Source organism: Physeter macrocephalus, chromosome 11 (genome assembly GCF_002837175.3).
Source record: "Physeter macrocephalus isolate SW-GA chromosome 11, ASM283717v5, whole genome shotgun sequence".
NCBI lineage: Eukaryota > Metazoa > Chordata > Mammalia > Artiodactyla > Physeteridae > Physeter > Physeter macrocephalus.
This window is the reverse complement of record NC_041224.1, coordinates 91,256,356-91,275,280: the sequence shown is the minus strand read 5'-3', so window position 1 is coordinate 91,275,280 and position 18,925 is coordinate 91,256,356. Positions and strand designations below refer to the sequence as shown.

Genomic DNA, 18,925 nt, shown 5'->3' with positions numbered 1-18,925 from the left:
CCTCCATGGGGTTGAAGATCGCGCCTGTTAGTGGCTGCCGCTACTTGAGTTCCCACCACCCTGAGGGCTCTCTGGGACCTTAGCATGTATGATCCAACGTGAAAGAGGCAGCTCTCCCTCTCTCCCCAGCTTGGTACAGACACAACCACTTTGGAGGAAACCCAGAGGTCCCTCCTATCTTTCTTCTTCAAGTACTGGTTAGGGTTCTCTACTAAATCTGGTTGTAACCCCAATTTTGTCCATGTATCCTTTACACAAAAGACCTCAACCCCTCCATCTCCCCTGGCTTGATAATCTTTCCTTTTTATCCAGGAGCTGTGAGTCTGTAATAAGGGTAGGAGGTGAAAAAGAAAGGCAGCCACACTTTTCCCTCCAAAGGTAACCAGACTAATTTCAACAATGTTCAGCCCGTTTGCATGTGTAAAGCAACACTTTTTTCTGTACCTCCCCAGGATGCTGCCTGTGACAGGGATAGAATTTGGGGCCCCAGGTCCAAGGCACTGGTCATTGTAGGAAATGGGACAGAGAATATCATTGGTGCATTAAGTCCTATATATTCATCCCAGCGATAGCAAAATCAGTGGAGGCCCAAGTCTTACTGTGGTCAGATCAGCAGCTGTAAGAGAGAACACCTTCCCTGCCTACTGCAGCATCATTCCATGCCGCTGTGTGTCTGTTTGTTACTGGTGACCTGGGGGATGACCTGTTGCTAGCAGTTCACCATGAGTGGAAGAAGTGCTCTTTGGAGATTTTTTAAGTTTTTTTTTTCTTCAAAAGATAACGGAGTTGCATGTATCAATTCATTTAACCAACAACTATTAAAAACCTATATGCCAACCACTTTTTAAGGAATGTATTTACAGACGTAAAGGACACAGTCCTTATGCTGAAGGAACTCACAGTGTGGAGCTGGGGGAGGGGAGAGGATGTTGAGAAACTAAGGAAATATAATATTGTGTGCTATGTGCTCCGATAAATGTGAGCCCAGATTTTGGCGGCAGGAGGAGGAAAAGAGGGAAAAGCCTGGTGGGAAGTGATTTCTGATTAGGAATTGGCCACATAAAGGAAGAGGAAAGGACAAGAAAGGCACTCAAGGGAGTGGGCGCAGCACATGCAAAGGCCAAGAGACAGGAGAAGCAGGTTTGTTATTAGAACTCAGTGAATTCATATACCCACAGTTTGGGGTGCCAAAAGAGGTGTCATCTAAGAGAACTGACATCCAAATGTTGACCTCTGGTCCCTCTTGGGCCTCATATTTGTAAGCTCACCGCTGAATGTCACTGTGGAACCTGGTTTTTCTTTTTCCATCGAAATCCACTTTGAGCCTCTCTTGAGATTAGCCACTAAGGTGATAGAAAGAGCAGTGGACCTAGAGACAGATGACCCAGAAGACTTTTTTTTTTTTTTTGCGGTACGCGGGCCTCTCACTGTCGCGGCCTCTCCCATTGCGGAGCACGGGCTCCGGACGCGCAGGCTCAGCGGCCATGGCTCACGGGCCCAGCCGCTCCGCGGCATGTGGGATCCTCCCAGACCGGGGCGCGAACCCGTGTCCCCTGCATCGGCAGGCGGACTCTCAACCACTGCGCCACCAGGGAAGCCCCCAGAAGCTTTTTATTAACAGCCTGGCCTCAAGCAGTTCTTTACCTCCTCATCTATACAGTGGAGATTCATTCACTAACTCAACCAGCACTAAGTAGAGGCCGGGTACCAGACACCATGGTGGGTTATAAAGATAAAGCAGAGGACGGAACAGACCTCATTTCTGTTCTCTTGAGGCTGACATGGAGTTCAATGGAGATAATAATTTCTGTCCTAAACATTTAAGGACCAAAATAGATAAGGTATATTTGCTTTAAAAAGTGCAAGGTGCTATAAAAGTGAAAGCTCGTTGCCCAACTCTCTGGTCTGGGATGACTCTCACTGAGAGCTGGGAGTTCCTGATCACACCCTCACACACAGAAGTTAGTGAAATACCTCCATCAGATCAGCTACAAAGTACATTTGGGGACACAGAGAGGGGCTAAGAAACCTAGAGGTTCCTGGTGTATGTGAGCTGAGCTTCCCACAAGCATATCACACAATTTAAAGAAGAAATTGGAAATGATCTGTTGACCAGTGGGAGGGGCCGCACCACCTCACCCCTGGGGCCAGGGAAGTTAGAGGGCAGCACCTAAAGGCAGTATTTCCAAGACCACGTGATTGGGAGGAGGGGAAAAAAACGCATCTTCTGCCATTCTATCTGGCATAGAGTCAGAATGCCACATCCACATTCATAAGCGCCAGTGGAGACACATTCCATGTTCAACCCATCAGTCGGTTTGTACTGCAGAGCCCATTTGTGGTTTGGTGTTACAGATCAGAGGCAGCGATCACAGCTCTCCTGTCTCGGGGTTCAGAGAGGGAGCACATGCATTTTGTATCCTAGGCAACGCCAGCGCTATAGGAAAAATTTAGAAGTGTGAATTGGGAATTCTGTTACTTTCGGTAAAGAGCCTTTTTCGACCCAGGCACCAAACTCAGAATCAATAGAATCTAATGACTTAGACGGGCCTTAGAGATGGTCGATGTTCTAGCCCAACCCTTCATTTATAGATGAGGAAACTGAAGCCAGAGGAGGTGCGGCCTCTTGGCTGCTGGAGTAGAATCTAGATTGCTCAGTCCCCTGTTATCTCTAGATGTGTTTGATATGTTTGACGTCTGGGGTGAAATTAGCATCCCCATAAGGAGAGGCCCAGCCTGGGCCCTCGCAGAGCTTTTTCTGGCCGTAAAAATTCACTTGCGCCAATTTATTAGTCCAGGTCTGTTGGCTGAACCCTCACCAGGGGACCTCATTTCCATCAGTAGAACAAAATAACATTTTTAGAAGTTGTTTCGAAATGGTTATAAACTAACAGGAAGTTGCAACAATGGTAGGGTCCCATGTACTCTTCACCCAGGAAGTGGATTTTTAAAAACAAGTCAGAACTGAATTCTCTAATGGAATGCAGATAATGTTAGTGCTTTATCATAGATCCTTCTGAGCAGTTAGTAATCATTCTCCACATTTGCTATAGACAAGCAGCTGTTACTGTGTTTTCAGATACAAAGGGCAAATACAAAGGCCATATTTTTGGCAACTGGAAACCATAGTGCTTGGACCAGGAATGTTTGGCTTTACAAATTTTTTTAAAGTCTACTTTGCTTTCTCAGGGTTGTTAAATTTAACCCTTCTGTAAACCCTTCAACAGCTATTTGAAATCATGACATCACCTGGGAACCTCTGGTGAGGTGATTTGCAGAAGATGAAACAGGAAAACATTAGCTTCTTCACGTAGAGCAAATTCCTGTCATTGGCAGGAATGAGAAACATACATCAATAGACTCCCATGACATCTGGGTTCTGCACCAGCTTTACCACTCTTGGACCTTAAGCCCCTTAATTTATCTCCTAGGAATAGTAGCAGCAGCCCATCCTCAATCCTCCCTTGCCTGGGTATTGTTCATGTTCTTTGAAAACCTAAAACAGGCCCCATACAGGATATTGAAAGCTATGGCTCCATAGTGGTGGCATCAGACGAGTCAGTAGAAACAGAACAAACATGCTCTACTTCTGTCATCCCAGCCCAGAGGGCAGGACCAGGCATGGACCCAGGCCCTATTAGCCTGAACAGAATGTCTGCGCAGGCCATATGGCAGCCCCAGCAGGTGATCTAGTAGAATAAGCCAATGTTCCAAAAACAGGCTGAGTCCTTTGGCATCTCAGTCATCCCTTGAAACCGGGAGCCCTTCCTTTGTCTAGAACAGTTCCTTTCCTGGAGGCCAAAGGGGAGCAGCCGAGCCTGGCAGGGACCACACGTGTGGAGGAGATAATACAGGAAAAGCTTTTAATGTCTCTTGTCACTAGTTAGCCTTGAAAGCCCTGCAGTCCTCCCTGGAAAAAGGACACACCATTGTATTCATTTCTGCTACAGCAACCTTCTGCTTTCTCTCTCTCTCTCTCTCTCTTTTTTTTTTTTTTTTTAAATTGCAGATGGTTCCTATATTTTATATTTTCGCAAAACTAGTCCTCATCTTGATCTCTTAAGAGGTTGATGTGTTTTGTCATCTGCCCGGGTAGCAGATTCTCTCTGCTTAGATATGTGGCTCATCCTCTCATTAGTTTCTTTTGTTATTTTCACTTTAAATGAAGATTGTTTCTAGGTCAGTTTAGCTTTAAAATGTTACCCGATTTGAGTTAGGATGGACAGGCAAAATCTTGTAGGCAAGGTGTCACTAGAATTATGCTCCCCAGAGCCATGGCTCTGATCAGAGGTCGAATTCTGGGATTCCTGTTCTGATTTGCTTAGAATTTGGCAGAGACAGGTTAGATCCTGTTTTCTGTCCCTTCCTGCTCAATTCCTTTTAAGTGCTGTTCCTTTCTGAATTATTAATATTTGACCAGAAGCATTACTGATGGAGATATTGGTATGCTTTGCTTTAAGAAAACCTAGACTTAAAATGAAAACCTGACATAAGAGCTGCTTTAATTTTCAGAAAACTTCTTTAAATAGCCAGCTTTCCTCATGCATGTAAAATATAATTAAAATAAACAAAACTGACCCAACTTTTAGGAAGACATTGATTATAAAAGCAAGGCATTAATAAAGAACACAGCAGGCTTCCATACCCTTGCAGTGTGCCCTTTTCTGCCTTCCATGGTGTCTACTGCCACCTTTCTTTCTTTTCTCTTCTATCAGAATCTAGCCCCAAGGAAAGATCTTACAAATGTATTCATACTGATTTCTGGCTTATGTTACGCTCCAGCACTACATACTTTATAACTGGAAAAAAGTCCGTCAGCCAAAGAAAAGAATTTCCCGTTGCAGAATCTCCAGCATCAGTCAGCCATTAGGCAGGTTGATTTTTATTTTATTTTTCCTTGTTGGGTAGTGGGGAGTCAACAGACTTCCTTCTCTGCCAGTTCCATATATCCCACTCTTTAATTTCAGGAACAGCTCAGTTTTCCTTTCCTTGTTCTGGGAAAGCTGCAGAATGAGGCAGAATTTCAGTGAGGGGTGACGGAAATCACTTACTCTTTTGGCCTGTGTTGCCCATGCCTCCCGGATCAAAGAGCAGTTTGTTAATGATGGGAGGGTGTGAAAGGAGGCATCTGTTGCCATTTGCAAGAACCTCTTAGATTTGGAGCACCTGGAAACGCCTGGGGCTGATGAGGGTTGTGTGCTACTGCTGTTGCAGGGAAATGGTAGACCCAAGACTCCAGGTGTTTGGGGCGATGGTGACGACGAGGTGTTCAAGCCGTGGCACCTGTGCCACCACAGCTGAGTCAGCCACGTGTACAGCCTCCATCTATTTCTTTTTTTCTCTATCCTTTACATTATGACTGAGGACCTCCTACATTCCAGGCCCTGTGCCTCATGCAAAGGATAAAGAGGACAAATACGACGTACTCTCTATCTCGAGCAGAGCCCAGTTTAGTAGGAAAAATGTAAAAATAAGTAACATTATGATGAGGTGGTGAGTTCTGTAATAGAAGTCTTTACAGTGTCATAGTATGATCAGTCATCCTGAGGGGAACAGAGCACCCAAGGGAGCAGGATTTGGGGTAGCTGGAAGAATGGGAAAGGGGCAAAGGCCAGGGACATTCTGATCTGGTAAGTAGACAATTTCCAGGAAGGGCTTTTTTTTTTTTTTTTTTTTTTTTTTGTGGTATGCGGGCCTTCCTCTGTTGTGGCCTCTCCCGTTGCGGAGCACAGGCTCCGGGCGCACAGGCTCAGCGGCCATGGCTCACGGGCCCAGCAGCTCCGCGGCATGTGGGATCTTCCCGGACCGGGGCGCAAACCCGTGTCCCCTGCATCAGCAGGCGGACGCGCAACCACTGCGCCACCAGGGAAGCCCCCAGGAAGGGCTTTTGAGAGAGAATAGTATGTGTAGAAGACACTACTTTTGGGACGAAGATTGGGAAGCATTAGTAGCTGAAACAGAGAAGCTGGCAAGAATCAAATTGTGGAGGACCTTGTAAATCCTGGAAATAAATTTGGACCTTATCATAGAGGCCTTTGGGAACCATAAAATTGTTTTTAGACAAGGAAGTAACACGATGCTATTCGTGCTTTGAAAAGATTATTCTGGTGGCTTTGTGGAGAATAAACTAAAAGTCTACGAGGGCAGAAACCAGTTCAGGGTAGATTCTAGAACCATGAAAAGAGAAATTAACAGGATGTACTGACAGGTTGGAAACAGGATGATGGAGGGGGAGAGATCTAGGGTGACTCCCAGTTTAAGGCTTCAGTGACTGAGTAGGATCTTAAAAATATTACTAACAACAATAATAATAATAATTGTAATTGTGGGATCCTTACCAGGTGCAAAGGGTTTGGCTACGTGCTTTACACAGATTATTTCATTAAATCATTGTAATATTAGTGCTTAAATTATCTTCATTTTATGCATGAAAACTTGAGACTTTGAGAGGTGAAGTGACAGGCCCAGGGTCACATGGCTGGTAAGTGATAGTGCATGAATTTGAACCCAAGCACTTGGAGCTCAGAGCCTGCCCTCTGTAGGGAATTTAGCAGTAGTACAAGTCAAGACAGAGTATCTGAAGTTCAGATTTGCACCTTCCAAATTTTAGTTGCCTATATTTTATGAGCTGAAATAGTTAGCAAGAGAGTTGCAAGCTGGATCTGGAGCAGAGAAGTATGATCTCTGCTGGGCATGTGGAGTGAGGATTCATCAGTTAATCAGTGGTAGTGAAGAAGGTGTGTGTAATGTGGGTGACTCTTCAGAGAGCCTGAACAGAACCATGAAGAACCACATCTAAGGGTGGGCATGTTCGGACAAGTTTGGGAAGGTTGCTGACAAGGAGTAGCTAGAGAGGTGAGGAGATAACTATGAAAGCCAAAAGTAGAGCTTCAAGACCTGATGGAGGGACCACCATGACTGAATACTTCAGGGAGATGAAAGAAGATTTAAAATGAGGATTGAGGGAATTCCCTGGCCGTCCAGTGGTTAGGATGCCACACTTCCACTGCGAGGGGGCATGGGTTCGACCCCTGGTCGGGGAACTAAGATCCCGCGTGCTGCGAGGCGCGGCCAAAAAAAAAAGAGGATTGAGTTGGATTTGACCATAAGGTGATTGATGGGCAAGAGTTGAAGTTAGACTGAAGCGAGTTAAAAATTTAATAAAAAGTGAGAAAATGGAGACAGTGGGCTGAGACTTCTCTTCAAAGCAGTTTGGCTGGGGAAGGGGTGAGAGACAGGGAGATAAAGGAGGCAGCCTCAGGATCAGGGAGATACTGTTTGTGATGCGAGCCACTTGAGATGCTGGTATGTGGAGGGGAAAGAACGTGGGAGCAGTGGGTATTACACCAGGATGTTTATCTGAGCAGGCAGGGAAGTTGGATTCTGCCGTCCAGCCCTCAGAAGGAGCTCATGGACGCTGAGAAAAAGTGCTCCTACACTTTCAATTTATCTCCCTTTTATTACATGAAGAGACTCAAGCCCAAAAAGTGAGGTTTCCTGTCCATGGTCACATAGCAAGTCCATGACCCCAGATCTACTGGTGCCTGGTCCCTTCCTCTCCTGCTGCTGGTGTCAGTGGGAGAAGCAGCCCTGACATTCCTTATGCTTCCAAGCTCCCAATCCTCCAGACTGACTGTTCCCTGCTCCATCAGAATGTACATCCTTACACATTCTGGTGTGTCAGCAGGGCTTCAGCTGTGTTGGGGGGTGAGTCAGAGAGCTGCTTTGTCATTTCCTCAAAATGCCAGAGGGCAATGTTTTAAGTTGTTAAAGTGTCAGTAACAGAACAGTGCAGGAAGCCTCTTCCTCTCACCTGGGCACCCAAGTTCCCAGAGGGAGGAAGGGTCTTGAAGTCAAGGGCCTTTCGGAAACCTCTTCCTGGCCCAGGGTCAGGGAGGATATATTTGTTCATACATGGTGCCCTGGTCCCCAAGCCCTTGTGCAGGAGAGGATTGGGCCGAGGGGGAGATGGTGACAGTAGAGCTTCCTTAAATGAGAGAGCTGATGCTCTCCCAAGAGACTCCATCAGTCAAGAATCACTTGGTGAGGGCTTCCCTGGTGGTGCAGTGGTTGAGAGTCCACCTGCCGATGCAGGGGACGCGGGTTCGTGCTCCAGTCCGGGAAGATCCCACATGCCGCGGAGCGGCTGGGCCCGTGAGCCATGGCCGCTGAGCCTGCGTGTCCGGAGCCTGTGCTCCGCAACGGGAGAGGCCACAACAGTGAGAGGCTCGTGTACCGCAAAAAAAAAAAAGAATCACTTGGTGAGCCTGGATGTAAGTAGCTACCCAAGCTGCTGAGAAGTGCCCAGAGTACCCTGCCCCAACTCTGCTAAGAGGTCTCCTGGAATCTGTATCATCATCTCTTCTTCTCACCTTCTTATACTCCAAAGGTTATGCTGTCAGCCTGGTTGTCACACCATTCTCATTAAATACTGATGTTGAACACAGATTAAAATCCATAGCCCTACACAGAACGCACTGCCTAGTATCTAGAAATGTGAATGCTCTATAAACATAAACTTCTCTTTTGTAGTTGACCTTCAATTACAACCCTCCGTGTGTTGGTAGGTTCCAAGGAATAGCAATTAACTTCCTTCTCTTTGTTCTTTTCAATCTACTTAAACCCATTGCTCCTTTTCCGTTTTGTCATGTGGGGCTGTCAGGCCGTAGACCTATAACTCCTGTAACTCCATGGGCCGTCCTTCTCATGGACTGCAATGTGAACACTGCCCCCTGGAATTTCATAGACTGTGGAGTGAATGGTGCCCTTTGCTGCAGCTCCAGGCCCACCCTGCTTCTCTCCTGTAGTTCACAGCACACTCAAATAAAAGAATGAATGCTCTTTGGGAGCAGAACCTAGGGTGCTCATCCTCCCTGGGTCTCCTGCTCTCTGTTGTTATTGTTGTTGTTTTGTTTAACAGTATGAAATAAATCTAAATCAGGCAGGAATCCAAAATGCTAATCTTGCCCTGAGAGATTTAGCAGAGCTGGTAGTTTTCAGGACACATGACTAGTTCTTTTGTTTCTTCCTTCATTTACAGTTTATTCACAGTTGTATCAAGTATTGACAACTGTGAGACCTGCTTGTCCCAAGGGACTGACTCTTCTTCGGGCTCTGAAGAACTAGGAGGACTTAACTAGGCCAAGGATGGGAGGCAAGAAGGGCCATCCAGAGGGAAAGGAGGAGCAAAGGCTTGGTGGAAGTAGATGGCATACGACACATTCCAGGGCCAGAACCATAGCCAGGGTGGTAGAAGCATGAGTAAAGAGGGAGAGAGACTCAAAATAAGGCTGGAGAGGGAGCCAGGACTCAGAAGAGGAACTGCCTTAAAGCCTCATTGCAAAGATCTGGACTTTCTCCTAAGAGTAATAGGAAGTTCCTGGAGGATTATGAGATTCTATGATGGGGTTTATATTCTGAAAAGCTCATTCTTGATTCATCTACAGAATGAATGGGAGACAAACAAGGGGCAGACAGAAAAGTAGGGAAAAGTTCAGAAGTATGTGGTAAAAGGCAAGGCAAGGAACCACAGTGCTTTAAAAAGCTGTGGACAGTCAACTGCATCTAAAGCTACTGAGGGATTACATGAGATGGGACTGGAAAGTATCCATTGCATTGAGCTACCTGGAGGTCATCAGTGTTTTTACTAAAAGACATTATTGAGAGAGGAGCTAGAACAGAGGAAGTAAAAGACTGAGTGGGAGGTGAGATGACAACAGTGAGAATGAAAAACTTTTTGTCAGTGTCTGGAAATGGAAAGAAAGAGATAGGCGGTGACTAGAGAAGGGTCTGGGGTGACAAGAGCTTTTTCACCTTTTTTTGTTTTTGAGATGAGAGGGGTGTGGGCAAATTTAAGTGCTGATGGATAATATTTAAGCAATAAAAATTTATAGAACATGCTGGAAGAGAAGAATATAATCCATGTTTTTTTCTGTTCCAGGAAAAACAGAAGGGGTTGGGTTTAAAGCACATGGAGGGGAGTTGGGGAGTGAAATCCTCTTAAAACAGGAGAGAAGGAGGAAAAACTTCATGACGAAGCATATAGTTTGATGTTCTTCGTAATGGGAAGGGGGAAGGATTGAGGAAGTTCCTAACTTACGGCTTTATTTTCTATGTGAAGTAGCTATGAGGAGGGAGAAGAGATGAGGGCCTTGAGGTGAATGGGGAAAGTTTAAACTTACTGATTTGGGGTGTGGGCAAATCTAGTAGAGAAACATAGGATCCCCACAGTTTTATAGTGGGAGTTGTAGTTGGTGGTCAAGAATTCTGTGACATTAGTACCTACCAAATTGCTGCAGCCCGTGCTTGTCTTCCCTACAGCAGCTCAGCTGCTCTGGGGAAGGTGCAGAAGGCTGTGTTCATCCTAGGTAGAAACTTTGCAAGAAAGTCTGACACAGTAACAAGGGATGAGGGAGTCAGAGTACAGACAAAAGTATTATTGAAGTGGTTGACTACTGAATATTCCATATAAGATGGATAAAGTGGTATGACAAGACTGCGGATGAATAATGGATTAGAAGTTAGGAGAAGAGAGGAGAGCAGTTAGTAGACTGAAGGCCCTGATGAGAAGGAAGAGTAGTCTGGTGAAAGCAGTCAAACAAGCTGGAGGGACAGAAGTTTGGGATCAAAGCATGCAGTGCTTGACTTCATGATTTTTGAGGTGAAGAAGCTATAGCTGATAAGTCCAAGAGTGGAACCATGGACCAGGACTGCTAAAGTCTTTGAAATGTTTTTCTTAGAGAAAGTGACTGGGAAGTTATCAGCTAAAAGAAAGGAGGAGGGGCAGAACCTCAAGTAAGCACAGGATTTTATTGTAAAAGGATGGAGGCCCAAAGTCTAGAAGAAATACTGGGAAACTGGGCAGAAGCAACTCCACTGTCAGATCCTGAGGTGTAGGGGGAGTATGAGGGTCTAAACAGCTCCTCTTTGAGAAGTAGCATTTCCAGAAGAGAGCCAGGCATTTAAAATCAGCATGGTTCTTTCTGGGTTCTTTGGACTGCAGAGAAAATTAAGTAGGCCTACTGCATTTCTGAATTCTCATTTCCTTTGAACTCATATAGCTTTAAGAGAGACAGACTATAGATCAATTTCTCTATCTGGGATTCATTAATTTCAAATTTGGCCACTATTCTGTAACCATAAAAAGAACTTGTATTAACCAACCCTATAAATTATCTTGCTTAAAGAACTTCCTTTCACTATTTCTTTTAGTTTGGGCCTGCTAACAATAAATCTCTCAGTTTTTGCTTATCTTAAACATCTTATCTTGCTTCATTTTTGAAGAATATTTTCACTGATTATAGAATTCTAGGCTTGAAATGTAATTTCTTTCAGCACTTTAAGAATGTCATTCTGTGGTCTACTGAATTCCATCATTTCTATTGATAAGTCATCCGTCAGTATTCCTGCTTCTTTGAAGGTAAACTAACTTAGCTTTTAACATTTAAAAAATTTTTATTTTTAGCATCTTGACTATGATATATTTAAGTGTGTTTTCTCTTCGTATTTAGAAGTTCTTAGAGCTCCTTTAATGAGTGCCTTATGGTCTTTCATCAGTTTTGCAGCCATTATCTTGTCTGTTATTGCTTCTGTCCATTTTTCTCTCTCTCCTCACTCTCAGGAACTCCCATATGTGACATCTTTTCACAAGATCCTGTGTGTCTCTTACTCTCTGGTCTGTTTTTTCCAACCTTTTTGCTGTCCATGTTTCTGTGTGGTATTTTCTATTAACCTATCTTTCAGTTCACTAATCTTTTCTTCAGCTATAAGAAATATGTTGCTAAACACATCTATTAAGAAGCTTTAGTTCTGTGCTTATTAGATGTAGAATTTATATTTAATTCTTTTTTAATAGATTCTAGGTATCTGGTGAAATTCTCCATCTTGTCATCTTTTTTTCTTGGACAAAATAAACAGAGTTACTTTTTAAAACTATATCTGAGAATTCTAATACCTGGGTTACCTGTGATCCTATTTTCTATTGTCTTTTTTCTCTCAATCTTAGTTCTTGGAATGTTTAGTAATTGCCGCTTGAATGTTGAGCGTTTTGTGTAAAAACTTATAGTCTCTGTCACTCAAGCCCTGGCTATCTTGGCAGCTCTGAACTCCTTTTAAGAGTTATCCTCATTATATTTAGGTTTAAACTCAAGAATGTAAGGGGGAAGCCCATACAAAAAATAAAATCCAAAATATACTTACTCAGATTCCCTGCTCTCTCACTGAATGGAATAACCTCATATAAGTATGTTCTTTACTATAAGCTTACACGTAAGGAAGGTGGTTCCCTTCTCCTTCTTGGAGGCACCTATGTCTATGAAGCTGTACCTTATCCTCTAAGAATACCTCTATTATTGTTATGCTGATGTACATAAACAGTTGTAAATAAATAGCTGTACAAAATGAAAGAGTAAACATATATCTTTTTTTTTTGGCCCTTTTGCACAATAAGATCTAACAATAATAGTCATAATATTCAATAAGATTTAGTAGAGATTTATTATAGGCCAGGTTCTGTGTTAGACGTTTTGTATAGATTATCTCATTTAATCCCCAGAAGAACCTATGAGGTAGTAAAGGTAATTATTCCTATTTTACACATGCGGAAACTGAGGTTTAAAGGGTTAATTCACCTTAAACAAGGTTCCAGAGCCAGGAAGTAAATGGCACAAGCAAGTTTGTACTCAGATCTTTCTAACCTCAAGGTCTAGGTTCTTTTCCAACATTTTGTCCTGCCTCATGTCTTGCCTTCATTCCACATAACTGGTTTGATGATTTCACCAAGCCCTGGAATCCTGGGATACTTCCTTAAATAAGGTGAGAACAAAGTAGTCTGAGGGGTTTACATGCAAATAAATCTCCTTCCTGGTACATTTTTCTTAGGTATTTCCAGATTCCTACCTCCCCTAGTCAGCTTTGCTTTAATATATGTTTTTACATTAAATGCTTCCATTTATAAGTTCTGTGGCAAATCTGAAAGTAATTTTTTAAATAAAGCTTTATGCAGGGACAGGAAGTAATTAGTGGTGGGGTTTTATTTTTGGAGGATGAGATTGGTGAGGGGTGGGGTATAGGGAGAAATTGCTTTCTGCAGTGTCAGATGAATGAGTTACAGGAAATGATGGCTCAGCCAGCAGCTTGGTGCTTGCCAGTGAGTCAGCAGTGATTCCACTCTCAATCTCAATGCTAGAATCACAGCTGTGAAAGACACTCTTCCTGGTGAGGGCCCCTCCCTGCCTTGCTGTCTGGGGCATGGAAGCTCTGCCCACATAATGTGAACCATTCAGTTACCTGTCCTAGTGGAGAAAGATTCACAGAACTACCTTCTTGGGTTCATGCAGATATTTCTGTGTTTCTTTAGGATCCATTGGTGTTTCTGGTTTTTTCCTCTGATACCCAGCAGAAACATCCAGTTTGGGATTGATGTAATAGCAGAATTTAATTCCTAGGGCAATATCTCATATTTTTACACTGCTTCAATGTCTAGGGTCTTTTTTTTATTATTATTGAAGTATAGTTGATTTACAAATATTGTGTTAGTTTCGGGTGAACAGCAAAGTGATTCACTTATACATATATATATATTCCTTTTCAGATTCTTTTCCTTTATAGATTATTACAAAATATTGAGTATACTTCCCTCTGCTATATAGTAGGTCCTTGTTGTTTATTTATATATAGTAGTGTGTATATGTTAATCCCAAACTCCTAATTTATCCCCCCCCTTTCCCCTGGTAACCATAAGTTTGTTTTCTATGTCTGTGGGTCTATTTCTGTTTTGTAAATAAGTTCATTTGTATCTTTTTTTTATAGATTTCACATATAAGCAATATCATATGATATTGGTTTTTCTCTGTCTGACTTAATGATAATCTCTAGGTCCATCCATGTTGCTGCAGATGGCATTATTTCACTCTTTTTATGGCTGAGTAATATTCCATTGTATACATATATATGTGGTATATGTATATATACCACATCTTCTTTAGGGTCTTTATAAATGGGAAAACACTGTGGAAAAGCAAGACAGGAAGACGCTGCTTCAGGAAAAATGGTAGATTGAAAGAGGTCATTTTGTCATGATTGAAAATATGTGTGTGTGGCAAGAAGATTAGAACAAAATCATTATGGTTGTTGGGTTGAGATGGTAGGATTGTTGGTGATTGCTTTTTATTTTTTTTCTAGGTTTGATAAATAGGCTCAAGTTGTAAAATTTATTCTAAAAGCAGTCGTTTCGTATTTTAAACTAACTATCCACTTGTGGGAAAAAAACTGGCCAAATAGCTTTAATATTTTAGGATATCTTTTTCCCAGACTTTGCTCATATTCTTAAGGTCAACTTGGTCATATACATGGTGTCCTGTAGGAAGTGCGCAAGGAAGATTAACTTTGCTCAGAAGCTGTAGGTGCCAAGCTTTTAGTTCTTTTAGAAATTAATGCTAAGAGGGATCAAAGAACCTTTCCCAGGTCGATTAGCTGGTAAGTGGTGGAGTTCCATTCAAGCCCCAGTCCCATTGCCACCAAAGTCCACACTCTTTCAGCTAGAGTATAGAATGATGCTGCCGCAGGGCCCAGTCCTCCAGGCTTTTTTGCAGGGCATTTTTATTTTTATTTTTAAATTAATTTTTATTGGAGTACAGTTGATTTACAATGTTGTGTTAGTTTCTTCTGTACAGCAAGGTGAATCAGTTATACATATACGTAAACATATAGCCACTCTTTTTTAGATTCTATTCCCATATAAGTCATTAGAGTACTGAGTAGAGTTCCCTGTCCTATCCAGTAGGTTCTTATTAGTTATCTATTTTATATATAGTAGTGTGTATATGTCAGTCTCAGTCTCCCAATTTAGTCCCCCTTCCCCCTTGGTAACCATAAGTTTGTTTTCTATATCTGTGACTCTGTTTCTGTTTTGTAAATAGGTTCATTTGTACCATTTTTTTAGATTCCACATATAAGCGATATAGTATTTTAAGTGTGTTAACTTACCGCTGGATTAGTTGTCCATTGAGAAAAATCGTATTGCAATATTTTTCTCTCTTTTTGAAAAACTAGGATTCTAAATTCCACATATACATACTTGGCTTCTACTCTAGTTAGAAAGACAAATACTGAAAGTGTTGTATAGAATGTATGTGTGTGCATCTGTGTTTTTGACATTAAGAAGATGAAAGAGGCATGGTAAGTAATTAGTTGAGTGGTTGTACTCCCGCCGAATTTGAAGTGATTCTCATGATCCCACCTAAAGTTCTTAGATATATGAGATTGAGGCTAAAGCTAAATGTTTTACTGTTCAGTATAGTAGCTATAAGTGACAGTTTCTGTTGAAGAAGGAGTGATATTGTTGCAAAGCAGAGGTTTTACAGTTTCACAAACATACCCATTGGCCCAGTAGGGCCTTAATTTATTTTTCTAATAAATTAATAACATTTAAAGATTTTTGCAGCTAATATTGTACAATTAACACTATAAGCTTTGTTGAGATACTGACATACAATATACTGCACATATGTAGTTGTACAACTTGTTAAAATTTAACATATGCCTACACCTATGAAACATCCCTTCAGTAAAGATAATGAGTGTATTCATTACCCCCCCAAAGATTCTTTTGGAGTGCTATATTTTCTAAGAAAAAAAACCCCCAGCCATTTAATTTCATTATCTAATTTGATGAAAAGGGCCTGGATGGGGACTCAGGTGATGTGAGTCTGGACTCTGATCTTGCCCTAAGTAGCTCCATGAAATTCAGCGAGTCCCTTCGTTTTTCTAGGTCTTAGTTTTCTTATCTGAAAAATGAGGGGGTTGAACTAGATGGTCCCTAAGGCCCTGTATGGCTCTAAAGCTTAATAAAGCTAAGAGGACAGGCATACTTAGGGTATTGGTTTGTGTCCAAATGGTTTTATGTAAAAATATAGGCTTCCCCAGTCATCTGGTGTCAGCTGTGCTGCTTCATCCTGGCCCCTTCTCTGCTTGATTGATTGATCATGAAATCATTTCATTTCTTTTAATTCTCTTTTACCCTGATTCAAGGTCATTCATGTCATTACTTTCATGTTGTTCTTTCTAAGCTTAGGGGACTGTTCTACTTAAGAATTTAGGGGTATGGCTTAAATAATGCTGGGAATTTGGCAAGCCTCAAGGGGCCATGAGGGGTAACAGGACTATCAGCTCCTTGGATACTCTCGAGGCAGCTTGGGCATTTTACGGGGGAGGGGGCAGAGATGAGTTGTACTGGATTTATTTCAGGGATGGGGGAAGGGAAGCAGACTGGAGTTTAATTAAAATTCTAATCCCAACTTTGCCCATGTTCTTATCAGCAACCAGCATTTCTGTTTGTGGTTCTGGTGATTTTGCTGTGATAACATATGTAGTTACCTCAAAAACTCTTGCAAATTGGCCTAAAATTTCAATATGCTCACCAGATGCTTTAATCAGACTGGCATGATTCCATCTTTGGCCTGTGTTTTCAGAGATACCTCCTCCACCACTGCCATCTTTCTGATGGGAGGGGACATTGGAGAGCTGGTGGTGAAAACTGAGCTGATTGCAAATGACAAAACAGTTTCATCACAGCATAGAGATCTTTCCAAACTATTTCTGTTTTCCCGTAGCTAAGTGGGATTTCTGAGGAGGGGCTGCTCTGATTTCATCTTGGCCCACCATGAGGTTCTTCCTGCTTTGTGCCTACATGCTGCTTCTGATGATTTCCCAGTTGAGAGCAGTCAGCTTTCCTGAAGACGATGAACCCCTTAATACTGTTGACTATCACTGTAAGTAATCTAAAGAACATTCTCCTTTTCTAAGAAGGAAGCTTTTTTGGTTTTGATTTTCTAAGCATATTCATTTTTAGAAAGAGAGAGAGAGTTTTATGTCTTTATAATGTTTTACGTACTAATTTATCCACAATCATTTCCTAGTGTCTGGAGAAAATGGGACAGTTTAGTTAGGTGCTTTTCTAAAGCAACCCATATATAGGTTATATGTTTTCAGTTAAAAGAAAAAGACCATTTGCTGACATTCACTGTCCTTTATTCATTCATATTCAAGACCTTAAGAGGGGAATTTAGTTAAAACCCTTTTACAACTAGTATATACAGCTAATCAATGCTGTATATCAATTCTTCAGCTCCGTAATCCTGACTGATGGTTTAGCCCATTTTTACTTGCAGATTCAAGGCAATATCCAGTTTTTAGAGGACGCCCTTCAGGCAATGAATCACAGCATAGGCTGGACTTTCAGCTGATGTTGAAAATTCGAGACACACTTTATATTGCTGGCAGGTAATTTTCCTCTCGTTGGTTTATTAGATTAAAATTCTTTTCTCTTGTGGTGCTTGCATTAATGTGTCTAGTTCATGAAAAACTAATATGTGATTGTGATCAAAACTTGCAAGTAGCCAAAAATATTCACCTGGAAGAGTCAGTGTTGTGTACCAGGAACAAAATATAGCAAAAACCTTTAGCAGTCTTATTTTATTACTGACATCAAGAAATCATACCCCATTCTTTATTCCTAAAGGAGCAGCAGAAAAAATTATTCTTTATTCTTTTTTAACTTGGAATTATTCAAGCAAATATTAGAAGTATGTCTGTGCTAACACCAAGTAGCATTTTGACCCATGCCTGAAGAGCTTTCTTTGCTCCCTAACCACAGTGATATATAAAAGCAACTCACTAATGAAAAAGCACTCTTTGTTGACTTTGTTGGAGACAGAGAAAATCCAAATGATCTCCAAAACACAATAAAAGCAGATCTGTAAAAATAAAATAAGAATCAGCTTAACATTTTTATGTATTCACATGATATGACTTACTGCCTTGTTTCCAACAGGGATCAAGTATACACAGTAAACTTAAATGAAATCCCCAAAACAGAAATAATACCAAACAAGGTGAGCAAGTGTAGTTGTTGGCAAATTTATTTGCATTCCCTCAGAACTTGGGCAATGTCCCTCTCCCCTTAATATTTAAAATATTGAACTCTCGTTTGCTTGATTGATACAGAAACTGACATGGCGGTCAAGACAACAGGATCGAGAAAACTGTGCTATGAAAGGCAAACATAAGGTAAGTGGAACAAACAAGTGCCTACTAGATTGAGTCTCTGTGGGGGCTTGAGCCCACAGTGTAAGCATATGGAATGTCTAATGTTAATGTAATTGTTACTTTCTTTAGGATGAATGCCACAACTTTATTAAAGTATTTGTTCCGAGAAACGATGAGATGGTTTTTGTTTGTGGCACCAATGCTTTTAATCCCATGTGTAGATACTATAGGGTAAGTATATTTTATACAATGTGCTTTTTTTTAATCAACTTTTCTTCCTTTACTGGAATGTCGTTAGCGTCAAATCCTTTCTCCTATAGACCCAGTAATTTGTTTTATCTCTAATGCTATGGAGGAATAAAGACAGAATTCTTCCCATAGAATTTCAGTGCAAATAAAGCAGTATTGCCTTCAAACATGTACATTGAACAGATATGACACTAGCTATTTATTTTTCTTTTGTAGTTGAATACCTTAGAGTATGATGGGGAAGAAATTAGTGGCTTGGCAAGGTGCCCATTTGATGCCAGACAAACCAATGTTGCCCTTTTTGCTGGTAAGATTCTTTAGTGTAATGAATATAAATGATTAATGACATTGAAGGTGCAAAAGGAATTTAAAGGAAGAAAATAGCTCATAACTAGGATAGCTACCTTGACACAGGTGTTTCAAAGACTAAAAGCTATGAACAAGTTTTCAAAAGAGAGGAATTAAAAGTGAGCATATTATAAGTATTCTGACACTTGGCTCTGTTAACTAGGCCAGTGACCCTGAATAAGCTGCTTAACACTTTTTTTTTTTTTTTTTTTTTGCGGTACGCGGGCCTCTCACTGTTGTGGCCTCTCCCGTTGCGGAGCACAGGCTCCGGAGCACAGGCTCC

At 41.7% G+C, this 18,925-nt stretch overlaps 1 protein-coding gene across 7 annotated transcripts in view; it reads left to right on the top strand.

Moving 5' to 3' along the window:
• The window catches only part of SEMA6D (semaphorin 6D), a 52,913-nt gene that overhangs the window by 22,965 nt on the left and 11,023 nt on the right, over positions 1-18,925 (top strand). For 5 of the 7 annotated variants that reach the window (XM_028495695.2, XM_028495693.2, XM_028495692.2 and 2 more), the window contains exons 2-7: positions 16,611-16,769; positions 17,169-17,280; positions 17,831-17,891; positions 18,004-18,066; positions 18,175-18,276; positions 18,511-18,601. In XM_028495695.2, the coding sequence (XP_028351496.1) occupies positions 16,661-16,769; positions 17,169-17,280; positions 17,831-17,891; positions 18,004-18,066; positions 18,175-18,276; positions 18,511-18,601 (538 nt within the window). In that variant the 5' untranslated portion in view covers positions 16,611-16,660. Of the gene's footprint in view, positions 1-11,398; positions 11,420-16,610; positions 16,770-17,168; positions 17,281-17,830; positions 17,892-18,003; positions 18,067-18,174; positions 18,277-18,510; positions 18,602-18,925 lie in introns of those variants that run through there. The other 2 variants (XM_028495691.2, XM_028495694.2) reach the window with 2 other exon arrangements.